General features: G+C 52.3%; 1 protein-coding gene across 3 annotated transcripts in view; it reads right to left on the reverse strand.

Annotated features, from left to right (window-relative positions):
* ABCC3 (ATP binding cassette subfamily C member 3) overlaps positions 1-14,450 on the reverse strand; it is a gene marked incomplete at its 5' end in the record, with an annotated part of 43,405 nt that overhangs the window by 10,691 nt on the left and 18,264 nt on the right. The window contains 17 exons of one of the 3 annotated variants that reach the window (XM_081110554.1): positions 297-423; positions 579-778; positions 1,562-1,872; positions 2,114-2,321; positions 2,422-2,569; positions 2,769-2,883; positions 3,845-4,037; positions 4,337-4,504; positions 10,250-10,426; positions 10,502-10,628; positions 10,854-10,920; positions 11,288-11,375; positions 11,744-11,890; positions 12,001-12,204; positions 13,343-13,435; positions 13,964-14,125; positions 14,238-14,415. In XM_081110554.1, the coding sequence (XP_080966680.1) occupies positions 297-423; positions 579-778; positions 1,562-1,872; positions 2,114-2,321; positions 2,422-2,569; positions 2,769-2,883; positions 3,845-4,037; positions 4,337-4,504; positions 10,250-10,426; positions 10,502-10,628; positions 10,854-10,920; positions 11,288-11,375; positions 11,744-11,890; positions 12,001-12,204; positions 13,343-13,435; positions 13,964-14,125; positions 14,238-14,415 (2,713 nt within the window). Of the gene's footprint in view, positions 1-296; positions 424-578; positions 779-1,561; positions 1,873-2,113; positions 2,322-2,421; positions 2,570-2,768; positions 2,887-3,844; positions 4,038-4,336; positions 4,505-10,249; positions 10,427-10,501; positions 10,629-10,853; positions 10,921-11,287; positions 11,376-11,743; positions 11,891-12,000; positions 12,205-13,342; positions 13,436-13,963; positions 14,126-14,237; positions 14,416-14,450 lie in introns of all 3 variants that reach the window. The other 2 variants (XM_081110553.1, XM_081110552.1) reach the window with 2 other exon arrangements.

A 14,450-nucleotide genomic window follows, 5' to 3' on the forward strand; every position in this document is an offset into this window, starting at 1 on the left:
AATTTCTCCAACACCCAAGGTGGAGCATCTCCTCCAGGATCTTAGAACATTTTGTTCCTCCCTCCACCAAGACCTGCTCCCCCAGCATTATAATCCCCTGCGGGGGGTGGGGGGGGGTAGGGGGGGGAGTGTGTCTCCATGCTTGCCTGTGAGCTCAGCCCCTCCGCCCTCCCTGTGAGCAGAACCTGGGGCTGGTCCCCACATGGGCAGAGCGAGGTGCTCAGCAGATGCCTGTGGCACTGGTGTGGCCTCTGCCCCAGTCATGGCCCTGCCCTGAGTCCCGGAGCCCTGCATACCTGTAGGGCATAGGACACAGACAGGCCCACCATCCCTGGACTCAGGCTGCTTCTCCCAATGACAGCGAAGAGCGCAGCAAAGAACACAACACAGTTCCCCAGGAACTCCACTCGGACCCCCAGCCACCTGCAAGGATGGGACAAGGAGGAATTGGGGCAGAAGCAAGAAGGTGGGGGAGGGCAGTTTTCTGCTTCAGGGGAAGGAGGGGCTAGGCCCCAGAACACCGCAGGGACCCCAATGGGAGCTGCTGGAGGGGCAGGGGTGGGGAGGAGGCCTCTGACCTGTTGGAGGAGATGCTGGGGTAGCAGCTCCTCTGGTTGGTGTCCACCTTAGCATCACTGATGGCCTCAAAGGCCTGGCTGCGGCCATAGGCCCGGATGACGCTGGAGCCAGTGACCGTCTCTGAAAAGTGCGAGTAAATGGGCGAGCGGCTGACGGACTCCAGCCGCTTCAGCTGCCGCGATGTGGCCACATAGAAACGCTGGCGGAGGACGGAGAAAGGGCCTGGGGTCAGGACTGCGGAGCCCAACTCAGCCCTGCACACCCTCTGAAGCACCAATGATGCTTCTCTCTCTCCCCCCTTCCTCTCTGAAATCAATAAAAACATATTTCAAAAAAACGAACAAGCCCTGACCGGTTTGGCTCAGTGGATAGAGCATCAGCCTGCGGACTGAAGGGTCCCGGGTTCGGTTCTGGTCAAGGGCATGTGCCTTGGTTGCGGGCACATCCCCAGTGCCCCCACTGATGGATGTTTCTCTCTCTCTCTCACCGATATTCCTAACTCTCTATCCCTCTCCCTTCCTCTCTGTTAAAAAATCAATAAAATATATATTTTTTTAAAAAAAGAACAAAACAACAACAACAACCCCATCCATATACACATATGTTTAGAAATGTATAAAACGAAGGGAAGGATAATATGTCTCAAACTGTTAGCAATATTTTATTTAAAAAATAGCCAGCAGGAAGGCGTTCTGGGGCCAGTCAACATTTACAAGGATTTCATTTTGTCCTAGCAACAACCCTATGATTGGGCCTACGATTCCTGCTGTTTCACAAGCGAGGAAAACAAATGTCAATCAACGAGGGAAAGGAACAGACTACCCCCTAACCAAAGCCAGCTGTGACCCTGGGTTCTGCCCTCCCTGCGCCTCGCCTCACCTGGGTCATCAGCCCTCACAAAGCCCCGCCCACTCGAGCGCCCCGCCCTCTGACAGCCATGACCACCTCCCCACCCCCACCCCCACCCCCCCTCCCTGAGCACCTGCACCAAGATGTAGAAGACAGCCAGAGGCAGGATGACCACGGCGAAGAGCGGCGTGCTGACCACGATGACCACGATGGTGGAGATGGAGGTGTAGAAGGAGCTCAGCAGCATGAGGATGGTGGGGGCCAGCGCCTCGTCGATGACGCAGATGTCCTTGGAGAAGCGGTTGAGGATGCGGCCCGAGGGCGTGGTGTCGAAGAAGGCCTGTGGCGAGCGCATCTTGTTGTGCAGCAGCGCCTGGTGCAGCAGGCGCGCAGCCCGGACACAGCCCACGACCATCATGACGGACGACAGCACCACCAGGAACCCTGGCGGAGGAGGCAGAGGGGCGCTCACTCGCCTGGGCCAGGTGGCGGGCACGCGGGCGCCGGATCCGAGACAGGGGCTGGGCGGGCCCAGAGGCAGGTGGACGCTAGAGTGGGTTAGGGAGGCCTTGGGGCTGGGCCATGGCTGTGATGGTGGAGGGAAGGGCATGGTTTGGGGGACTCAGCAGCTCCGGGGTGAGACAGGGGCTACCGGCGTCCCTCCCAAGGATCTCCGCAGGCTCACCTTGCAGAATTCCCAAGGTGGCATACACACCCAGCCTCTGGGTGGTGCTGTTCTGTCGTCCCCCCACCGTGGCCTCGTTGGTCCAGGCACCGAGCCACATGTTGGCGCCAATGGCAGCTGCACTTTGCCCCGCGTACAGCAGACAGATGACCAGTGTGGTACAGAGCCCCACAGCCCTGGCATAATCCCAGAACACGTTCAGCTTCACCTGCATGGCCATGGCGGTCAGAGACAGAGGAGTCCTGTGAGCCCCAGGACTGCTGGGGACCTGCCCACCCTCTCCAGCCCTCCTTGTCCACCCTGCTCACCTTGCCCGTCTCCACCTTCTCCTCTTCAATCAGCGTCCCATTTGCCTTCGCCTCTGCTGCCTGCGCTAGCTTTTCTGCTGGACTCAGGCGCCGCCGGAGCGCAGGCCGACCTTGGCCCTCCCCCTCCGAGGACATGGTACTCAGCTGTCTGTGGAGGCAGCTGGTCAGGCCCGGAGAGGAGGCCTCTGACTCACCCACAAGACAGAGCCCCAGGAGGAGGATGCAGGCAGCAGCAGAGGCCCAGGGTGTATGTCGGGGAGGATGCCCATCCACCTGTACCCCACCTGGCAGGGCTTGGGGAGCCCCGACCCAGCTTCCCGGGGGGCTGCGCGCTCTCAGGAGCCCACCTCATAAACTGCTTCTGGACCTCGTACAGGACCGGTTCATTATCCATCAGGTCTGGGTGGCTGCTGAGTGTGTCTTCGATCAGCAGCATCTCCTCGTCGTCTGCCTCTTCTAAGGCTGCTGTTGGGTGGGAGGAAGGAGACGGAGGTCTGCTAGCTCCCTAGAGACCCCCATCCCTGCTTCAATGAAGGAACCTGAATGGACAAGCATGAGCTAAGGAAGACGAGAGGGGTTGAAAGGGCAGCAAGAACAGTAACGACCAAAATAAGTGACGGGTTTTGTGTTGGACAAGGAAAAGGGCAGCAAGAAAGGCTTAGGTGAGACCAGAGGGAAAACTTCCCATCACGGGCTATAGAGCAAGGGACTCAGATATAAGGGTTAGGAGGGTGGGCTCTGGAGTCAGGCTGGCTGCGCTTAAATCCTGCTTCCTTGCTGCATGGCTTTAGGCAGGCATGGAAAACCGGGATAATAATAGTACCCACTTCATCATGTCGTTGAGAGAATTAAAGGAATAGATGTGTGTCAAGTGCTCAGCAAGGGGCAGAGCCCTTAGTAAATGCTCAAGGCGTGTTAACTTACATACAGCAGCAGGCAAGAAAACCCAGGGAGCCAGCCCAGGGTTTGGGGTTGGGGAGCCGAGACCGGACGACAGGGGGTGAGGAGCAGGGGTGTCCCAGGAGCCCAGGGACTTACATATGTGCGATGAGGACAGGAATTTTTCTATTTGTTCACTGCTACTCTCAGTGTTTAGAATCGTGCCTGGCCATAGTCTTTGCTCAATAAATACGTGTTCATTAATAAATGGCATATGCACCAAACAATGTATCCAGGAAACAGCCTGGGCCCTTCGACACATGGGGAAACTGAGGCTCTGAGGGTGCCAGTTAGGGGAGAGGAAGAGGAGGGACTGACTACATCCAGCTCCCTTTCCCTCCTGGTGATGCCTGACCATCACACAGAGGGTCCAAGTTCCCCAGACCCTCCCTTGCACAGCATCGGGCCCTGTCCACAGACTCGCAGAGACCCCGAGGCGGGGGAGATGCTGGGCGGGTACAGGGACATGGACGGCCAGGGGTACCGGTCCTGCTGCTCTCCTCCAGGTGTTCCTCGCCCTCATCCGGTGCGTAGTTGTGGAGGAAGTTGGCAAAGGAGCCGTTGCGCTGCAGGAGGGCTGGGTAAGTGCCCACCTCAGACACCTGTCCGTCAGCCAGCACGACGACGAAGTCTGTCTGGGGCAGGAAGCTGATGCCGTGGGTCACCAGCAGCCGGGTCTGGGGAGAAGGCAGGGGGCTGTCACTCCCACAGCCCTCAGCACACGCCCCAACCACAGGCACAGGGCCCCGGAGTGAGTGTGAGGTACCCATGTGCCAGGGAGCCCGGGCAGGCACATCGGGGACTCACCCGTGCTCACCACAGCTGGCTCAGTGCATTTGGGCTGTGAGCTCCCATCCCACACTCCTGCTTCTCACATCCCACACCTCCAAGTGTCACCCAAACTCCTTGGCCTCCCACCAGTTCTCTCCTAGGCCCTCGATCTCACCTTAGCCCCTTAGCTCCCTGGAGGCCTCACCTTGCTTGCCAGCACGCCTTCCGGCCCGATGACTTGGTCAAAGATGTGTTTGGCCACGTGGGAGTCCACGGCTGACAGTGGGTCATCCAGCAAATAAATGTCGGCATCACTGTAAACAGCTCGGGCCAGGCTGACCCGCTGCCGCTGGCCCCCAGACAAGTTGATGCCCTGGATGGGGGAGAGGGGAGGGAGGTGGGTCCTGGGTAGGAGGGGTCAGATGGGCACAGGGAAACAAGGGCCCTGCCCATTGTCATTCCGCAAGGCACACCTCTAAATGCACATTTCACATGCCCGGTCCTGTCTCCGTGAAGCTGTGAGGTCATGGAGAAAGGGTGGTGGCTCTCAGTCCTCCTGGGACACGTGAGGACATCCTGCTCCCTTTGCTCCACCACCTGCCCAACTGGTTCCCCTGCCTGCCACCCTCACGCTTGGGCAGGCTGGAAATCCCCAGGCGGTCCCTCGTAGACGTTTGACTCTTCTGTCACCCAAACAGTTTGCAGATGACTTTTGTAACAATGATCTCAATTGGTCCTCAGGTCATTCCTTCCAGGGAGGTATTGTTAGCCCCACTTTGGGGGATCAATTTAAAAATGATAAATAACGATGGTACTGGATTATAATCCATTGGATCAAATAAGAACCCATGAACCCATCTATACTAATAATAGCCTAGGTGGCATCACGCCCTAACATCGTCACAAGACGGCTGTCACAAGATGGCTGTGCACACGGCACAGGCGGGCCCGGTGGCCGCTCTGTGCAATGAGGCTGGGGGTCCCGCAGCTGCTCTGCCTCGCGTGGAGAAAGCGGGTCCCAGCAAAGGAGGTGGGTTGTGGCAGGGGAGGGCAGTTGGGGGGCGATCAAGCCAGCAGGGGAGGGCAGTTGGGGGCCATAAGGCTGGCAAGGGAGCAGTTAGGCATCAATCAGGCCGACAGGGGAGCGGTTAGGGGGCGATCAGGCTGGCAGGCAGAAGCGGTTAGGGGCAACCAGGCAGGCAGGCAGGCAGGCAAGCAGTTAGGGGCCAGTGGTCCTGGATTGTGAGAGGGATGTCCCAGATTGGAGAGGGTGCAGGCCAGGCTGAGGCCCCCCCCCCCATGCATGAAATTCATACACCAGGCCTCTAGTATTAATATAAAGAAATTAATGAATAAGTAAAAAAGGCAAAGGAGGAGAAAGCTCTTTCTTAGAGTCAAATGCCAACTAATAACTATAGGATGAATGGAGGTAGAAAGTTAGTATTTGGCAAACATCATAGTAAACACTGACTCAGGCGAGAATCATCAGTGAAAGTTATGAAATAAAATGACCAATGAAAAGAAATGCCTCCATGACAAAAACTATTTCACGTTTTAGATTTAGTAAAAGAAAAACAATTTTAATTTTCTAAGGTGATATAGTTCAATATGCCCATTTTGAATTATGTAATTAACTGGTATTAGGTATTTATTAAATAGAACACAATTTCCTTCATAAAATTGACATGATCAATAATCTGTTTATTTGATTAGTGACCATAGAGAAATTATTTTTATTTATACCTCACACAAGCCAATTCTTTAACAATAAGACTTGCATTCAGATGATATATTTAAAGTGAGGCTAACCATAGCACAGCCAATGATTAATTAAATTGATTTTTTGTTGAAATTTAAGAGATGAGATTATGCATTTGGTGATTGTGGTGGAAATTTGTGGTTGGAACAATCTTGGATATATCACTTGATGGAACAAAAATATTGAGCTACCTTTGGATAATTAATCAAAGAATACATTCACCTCAACAAGTATAATAGGAGGAAATGTGCGCTTTTTATTCTAGCAAGAATTTATTTTAGCCTACTTTTCTGGAGATCTTGGTTATGAAGCTCTATATAATGTGTTGTTCAAGATTGGCAGGCAAATTCTGTATTGTTCAATGACAGTACATTTACTGCTGGGTCCTGTTAGAGAAGTATGTTTTCCAAATATAGTACCTCCATTTTAGAAAACAAAGAGGTGAGCTATGAGTATTTATTTTTGTTAGATTCATTTACTTGAAATGTGTTCTAAGTAATGGGCTTTAGTAATTAATTTGTTTGAACTTGAATAAAGTAAAACTTTAGTGAGTAAAGTGTGAAGTCCCTGAAAAAAGAGATACTGAAGATAAAAGGGCAGAAGTTAACATTCTTATTTTGCATGCTGATAACGGAACTACTGAACTACATTGCTGGTGTCCTGACTTTGGAAAGGCTTATAGTTTGTAAATGTTACTTCATTTTGCAATTGAGATTTAATAAAGTGTAGATTTAATAAAAAAGAAAGAAAGAAAAGACATGCCCTCAGTCAAATGATCAAAGTTAACGCTGTTAATAAATGGACATCACGTGCCTCCTAATACGGTGCACCAAGAAGGACACAATATTACTCCTTTAGTATTTCCCCCCAAAATATACAATCTGCATCTAACTGTGGTCAAATTGAGAGACATTCTACAAAAAGACTGGCTTCTACTTTTCAGAAATGTCCAGGTCCCAAAAGACAAAGACTGAGGAATCGTCCAGATTGACAGAGAATAAAGAGATATGACAAGTAAATGCAATTCATGATCCCGGATTAGATCCTCGCCCAGGAAAGAAAATAGCTAAAAAAAGACATTTCTGGGACAAATGATGACATTTGAGTACAGACTGTGAATTAGATAGTAATATTATATCAATGTTAAAATTTCTTGATTTTGATCATTCATCTATGGTTATGTAAGAGAATGCCATTTTTTTGAGGAAATACGGACTCAAATCTTTAGTATTAAAAACAATACGGTGCCTGGCTAGTGTGGCGTTAACCCATAAACCAAGAGTTCACTGGTTCAATTCCCAATTCCTGGTCAGGGCACATGTTCAGGTTGCAGGGCTCGGTCCCCAGTGTGGGGCCTGCAGGAGGCAGCCGATCAATGATTCTCTCTCATCATTGATGTTTCTGTCTCTTTCTTCCTCCCTTCCTCTCTGAAATCAATAAAAATACATTTCTTTAAAAAGAGCTAAAACTCTTAGAAGAAAGCATAGGGGAAAATTTCATGACATTGGAATTGGCAATGATTCCTGGACACGACACCAAAAGCATGGGTAACAAAGGTAAAAATAGAGAAGTTGGATTATATCAAAATTAAAAATTCTCTGTGTCAAAAGACAACAGAATGAAAAGGCAACCTACAGAAGAAAAATATTTGTAACTCATATACCCGATAAGGGGCTAAAATCCAGTACAGTAAGTCCTCTCTTATTGTAAGTCACTATGACTTTAAGCTAAATGACATATAATGAAACCAATTGATATAATTGATGTAAATCAGAGTTAAGTTCCTACAGCATGTCATCATGTTATAACAGAATGACACTGAATGAAATAACATTATTTGGGGACCTCCTGTATACATAAAGAACTCCTACAAATCAACAAAGGAACAACTTGATCAAAAAATGGGCAGAGGACTCAAATAGACAGTTCTCCAAAGAAGATATACAAATGGCCAATAAGCACATGAAAAGGTGCTCAACATCACCACACCCCTTTACAATGGCTACTATCACAAACCAAAAACAACCCCCCACCCTCCCAAAAGCCACAAGTGTTGGCCAGGATAGGAGTTGGAATCCTTGTGCACTGTTGGTGGGAATGTAAATTGGTGCAGCCACTATGGAAACCCTATGGCAGTTCCTCAAAAAATAAAAAATAAATAGAATTACCATATTATCTAGCAATTCCACTTCTGGGTATATATATACTCAAAAGAACTGAAGGTAGGCTCTCAAAGAGATATTTGCACATGCATCTTCATAGTAGAATTATTCAAAATGGCTAAAAGGTGGAAACAACCCAAGTGCCCACTGAGAAATGGATAAACAAAACGTGGTATAAACATACAATGGAAGATTATTTAGCCTTAAAAAGGAAAGAAATTAAATTTTTTTTTATTGATTTTAGAGAGGAAGGGAGAGGGAGGAAGAGATAGAAACATCAATGATGAGAAAGAATCATTGATTGGCTGCCTCCTGTATGGCCCCCACTGAGGATTGAGCCTGCAACCTGGGCATGTGCCCTGACCAGGAATTGAACTGTGACCTCCTGGTTCATAGGTCGACGGGCAAACACTGAGCCACGCTGGCTGGGCAAAAAGGAAAATAAATTTGACCGGTGCTATAACAGGAATGAACCTTGAGAATGCTAAGAGAAATCAACCAGTCACACAAAAAAAGATACTCTATGATTCCATTTCTATGAAGTACCTGGAGGAGTCAAATGCGTAGAGACAGGGAGGAGCAAGGTGGTTGCCAAGAGCTGGAGAGGGAGCAGGATGGGGAGTGTTGCTTAATGGGTGTGGAGTTTAAGTTTTGCAAGATGCAAAGCGTTCTGGAGATGGATGGCCATACCACAATGTGAGTGTACTTAACACTACTGACCTGTCCACTGGAAAATGGTGAGGATGGTAAATTTAGTTATGTACATGTTGCAACAATTAACAACAAATAAACTAAAAAACAGAAACTTTCACTGATAGCCCGTGGTTTTTAGGTAAATGTCAAAACCTTAACCAAGGTCTGCAAGGCTCTGCCTTGCCCTGTACCCTCCCCCTGCCTTCCTTTCCTAACCACATTCCTCAGCTCACCTTCAAAGGCTTTCCGTCCCTCTTGGTAAAAGCCACCATCCTTACAGTGGCCTGCAAGGCACTGTGTGAAATGGACGCTTCTCTCCCCCACCCACCCCTGCTTACTCTACTGCAGCCTACTGGCCTCCTTGCTGGTCCTTAAGTGCCCAGTCACATTCCTGCCTCAGGGGCTTCGCACTTCCTGCTCTCTCTGCCTCTAAGGCCTTTCCCCAGCCAGACCTCCAGGTCCCCAGACAGGGCCCACTCCCTCCCTTCATTCAGGTTCCAATTCTCACTGAGGCTTTCCCAAGGTACAACACAGCCCCAGACATATTTCCTTCTCTGTTCCATTCTCTCCCCCTTAGCATTTATCTAAAATATTACATACTAGAGGCCCAGTGTACGAAATTCATGCACTGGGGGGTGGGGGTCCCTCAGCCCAGCCTGCCCCCTCTCACAGTCCAGGAGCCCTCAGGGGATGTCCTACTGCCTGCGTAGGCCTGCTCCCCATGAGGAGCAGTCCTAAGCCGCAGTCTGGCTGCGGAGGCTCAGAGCAGGCACTCTGTGTGTGTGTGTGTGCATGTGTGTGTGTGTGTGTGTGTGTGTGTGTGTCCCCGTCCGCTGGGGGCCTGCCCCCAGCTGCGCCACGGAGGCTCAGAGCAGGCGCCTCTCTGTGTTGATCTCTCAGGCTCAGGGTGGTGCCTGGGTATAGTTTTCTCAGGCTCGGGCCATGCCCGGCCCCTCCTCCTGAGCTGGTGGTGACCCTTATGGAGTCCAGACCTCATTTGCATATTACTTCTTTATATGTATAGATTTTACTTACTTATTTTGCGTATGATCTCTCTCCCCCACCAGAACGTAAGCTATATGAAGGCAAAGATGTGAGACTGGTAGAGTCACTACTGTATAATATTGCCTGGGGCATAGGTGTGTGATGAAATCTGATGAATGAATGTATAGATAAGTAGATGCACGACAAGCTCTTCTTCCTCAGCTGTTAAGATCGGCTCAAAAGTGATGCTTTTCCTCATGCAGAGTTTCCCCTCCCTGCCCTCCCTGTCCTCTGCACAGGCCTTCAGCCTGGCGGGCAGGCATTCTACAGCCCGCACCCGTTCACAAGTTGGCCTCCCCCAGTAACGGATCCGTTTCCCCAGTGCCCAGCACAGAGCTGGACATGCTATTACACGGGTGTGTGAGTGAATAAATAAATGAGTGCATATATGGGCCTGGACTGGGCTGAGGCGGGCAGGTGCATATGCTGACTCCCCAGGGAATGAGAGGGGACCATGTACCTTCTCGCCAATCTCTGTCTTGTCCCCGCCAGGCAGCACCTCCAGGTCGGCTAGCAGGGCACAGGCCTCCAGGGTCCGTTGGTAGCGCTTGGGGTCCAGGGCTTGGCCAAAGAGCACGTTTTCCTGAAGAGTGCAGTTCTGGATCCAGGCCTGCTGGGGCACGTAGGCCACGGAGCCCTGGCCACGGAAGAACCCCACCGTTACCTGGGGGTTCGCCAAGCCTCCCTTCCCAGGAGTCCCTACCGCACTCACCTTCACATACACCTTGCCTTCCAGCTTCTCCATCTCTCCCAGAAGGGCAGACACCAGGGAAGACTTTCCACAGCCCACCGGCCCCACCACGGCCACCAGGGCCCCTTTTGGCACCTGGATGTCTAAGCTGGGAGACAGGAACCCAGTCAAAGACAAAGATCAGGCTTTTGAGTCCCAACCTTCCACCTGGAGACCCAAACCCTTCTTTCTTCAGACACCGCCCTGGCCATTGAGGCGCTTCCTGCTTTCCAGGACAAAGACTTGGGGTAGCGTCGGGGGCAGGTTTTGCTATTTATTGATCTGAATGTTGGCCCCCTATAGGCAGCTAAGAAGGGATGGGAGAAGCTGGTACCTGTGCAGGGTTGGGGGCAGGTCCTGGGCCCAGGTGAAGGTGCCATTGTCTATGGTGACTGCATAGCCTGGGAGGGTCAAGGTTTGCAGGGTCAGGGGAGTGGGCAAGGCAAGGGGGAGGTTGGGAGGGAGAGGTATGGGGACCCCTGGGGAAGGGGCCAAGGGGAGAAGGCAGGGACGCTTGGGGCATAGTGAAAGAGACAGGAAGGCCAGGGACAGGGGCACAGGGAGCCCCAGGGAAGGAAGGAGAGTGGGGGGAGTCTGGGGAGGGATGAAGGACAGGAGAATAGAGAGAGGAGGGCGAAGGCAGGCATAGAGTTAAAGATATGAAAGAGGAAGAAGAAAGGGGGTCACAAGGGAAAAGTTGAAAGCCTGGAACAAGGATTTTCTGGAGCAGGGCCGCTGCAAGAGCAGCCCAGGCAGGGGTGTCTGGACCTGGGGCGATGGTATTTCTTTCCACACACTGGGGGTCAAGTTCATCTTGGCTCAGGAAATGCTGGATCCGTTTCAGAGACACGCTGGTCTGCAGGAGGGCGTGTGTCAGCCCCAGAAGCCATGCTTTTTCTATCTCCCTCCACTCCCTCTTACGCTTGCCTGGCCCCCTGAAGGCCAGATACGGGGTGGGGTGGGGGGGGCCCTCCTGTGACTGAGTCTTCCCTGGCTCCCACTCTGGCCAAGAGGAGGCTGTCTCTAGAACTCAGGTTTCCAGGGACCCGACCTGACCTCCTCTGACCCCTGACTCTAACGACTTCATTCAACTTTGAACAATTCTTCGTCATGTCGGATGGCCCTCTCCTGATTCCAGTAACTCTCCTTGATTATCCCCTGCACCCAAGTGACCCCAACAACCTGCCCTCGCTCCAGCAGAACCCCCAGCCCCACTGGGGTTACCTGGGTCAGGCCGCTGATGATCTGGGGCAGCATGCTGAGGGGGTTCTTTAAGATATTGAACAGGGACACGGACACAAAGGCCTTCTCAGCGTCCAGCACGTTGTTTGGACCCACAGACACGTACACCCCGAGGGTGATGAGGGTCACCTGGAGAGCAGTGGGGATGGGTGTCGGGGTGGGGTGTGCTGGACCCAGAGGCCTGGGCTGCCCAGGAGGGGGGTGGGAGGTGGGAGGCCGGCCCGGAAGGAGAGCCTCACCAGGAAGGGGGTGCAGATCCAGGTGAAGATGGATATGGCGTGGAGGTAGGCAGCCTGGCGCAGCAGCCGGAGCTCGCTCTGTCGGATGCCCTCCACCTGCTGCAAGAAGCTGGGCTCCCAGGCGTACAGCTTCAGCACCTTGATGCCACCCAGGATCTCGCTCATCAGCCTGATGCGCGAGTCCTTGAACTTCATTTGTTCTACCTGCGGAAAGAGTGGCAGTGGCGTGCTCCACTCCCCAACCCGGACCTCTACCCACAGGGGCTGGTACCTTCCAGGCACTGGCCCAGGCTGCAGCCATCGGCCTGCTCACCATTCCTCCTCCCTCCTCCCCGCGGGGCCTGTGCTGCACCTTAGCCTGGAAGGCCCAGCCCAGTCTCCCCTCTCCTCCCGACAAAAATCCAGCTCCAGCGTCAGTACCAGTCATGGTGCCGCCCAGGCAGCATCCTCTGTCCCCTCTCCTGGGACTCTAGGGCACACTGTCCTTTCCTTTTGTCCCCAGTGAGACCCTGTCCCTAATCTAGGGCACAACCCCTATTTGTTGAATGCCTACTATGCACCAGGCCATGTGCTAGACGTGGGGCAGATAATGATGAACAACTCAAACAAGGCCCCAGCCTTCATGCAGCTGACAGTTTGATGGGGAGGCAGGCGGGAAGCAAACCATTACCCAAGTAAATGCTTAAGAAATCAGTATGTGTGCTCTAAAGGGAAACAACAGGATTCTGTGAGAGTCTGGGAAATCAGTTTATGTTGGGAGGTGGGAGAAGAGAAGGAGTTGGACAAGCAAGGAAGGGATAGCATTCCAGGGAACAGTATGTAAGGTGGCCCAGAGGTGCGCAGAGCTCGGTGCTTTGGAGAAATGTAAGAAGGCCAGACTGGCTGAAATTTGGCCATATCTCAAGGGGCAAGGGCTTGCAAGATGAGTAGGGACCTGGCAGGTGGTCCCAGGGACTTCGATGTGCAGTGGGAAGTGACTGAAGACTTCGGTATGTGTTTGCAAATAAAGGACTGGATGACTGGCTATGCACACTCAGTACCATGTGGCAGGAGAAACTCTCATTAGACCAGAAGATGCAGGTTCAAGTCCTAGCTCTGCCTGATGCTGGACTGCCATCCTCTCTCTGGGCCTTGGCTCCTCAGCTGCAAAATTAGCATTTTTTTTCTCAAACCCTGTCAGGGTTGCTGTGAGGATAGAGTGAGCTAAGGTTTGTGAGAGTGGCTTGTAGCCATCCACAGTGAGCAAACAAAAGAATGGAAGGGTCCCAGGTTAGTGAATGCCCTTCCCCAGCACCTGGCCAGGTGCTCCAGGCAGAAGCAGTGCGCCTGCTCTAGCACCCACCTGTAAAGTACGCATCTTCATGGCCACAACTCCATTGATTGGGATCAGCAAGACCATGAAGGCAACTCCAGCCAGAACGGAGGGACCCAGTTTCTGAGGAGGCACAGGTGGACAGATAAGACAGATAACCAAAGTATATATGTAGACAGAACCCAACAGATAGAGGCTTATTGATCTGAAACATGCAGATGGGCAGACAGAGAGACAGTGAAAAGTGGACATATAGAGAGAGCCAACATGACTTTCTGCAGATGCAGTCAGCCATCAGATAATGACAACAGATAGGCACAGACAGGCAGACACAGAGGGGTGTCTAGACACACAGGAGGGCAAATACAGTCAGACAATGACAGTCAGTCACACACACCCTGCCTCCTAGCCCCTCTCTTCTCCCCTGGGATCTTTGAGAAGGATAATCATCCAGGCTGGAAAGACCTGGTTGCAGACACTAGCATCCTCCCAGTCCTGTCCCCTCCCCACCCCCCACCCCCCCGCCAATATCTAGGCAAGCTCTTGTGTCCATTAGGCAGCCCCTCCACGGACCCAGGTCACCCTCTCTCGCCCTTTCTCAGCGAGGTCAAGGTCAGAGGAAGGGAGCAGAAGTCGGGGTCTGAGAATCACCTGCCAGAGGAAGTAGATGGCCAGGATGATCTGCAGAGGTCCCGACCACAGCATGTTGAGGAAGGGGGCAACGTCCATGATGCGCTGGGCATCCACTGACATGAGGTTGACCAATTCTCCCACCGTGGACTCACGTTTGACTGAATTGGTGATGACCAGAGCCTGCAGGTAGATAGCAGGTGATGAGCAGGTGATGAGCTGCTCCCCAAGCCAGGCTCCCCAGCCCGCCGCCTCCCCACCGCGCCCCCCTCCCCCCCGCCCTGCTCCAGCTGACCTTCCTGTAGATGACGCCTATGATCCCCGTACGAAGCCTCAACCCCATCACAAAGATGCAGTGGTAATACTGGTGCAAGATCAGAGTCTGCATCACGGAGCACACGAACATCAGCCCGGCCACCAGGAAGCCCCACCAGGTGGGGGCCATGGGGTTTGAAATAAATCTGATCAGGATGCTGCAAGGGCAGAAGAGAAGCATGAGGATGGGGAG

Source organism: Myotis nattereri (genome assembly GCF_964212035.1).
Source record: "Myotis nattereri genome assembly, chromosome: 16".
NCBI classification, from domain to species: domain Eukaryota; kingdom Metazoa; phylum Chordata; class Mammalia; order Chiroptera; family Vespertilionidae; genus Myotis; species Myotis nattereri.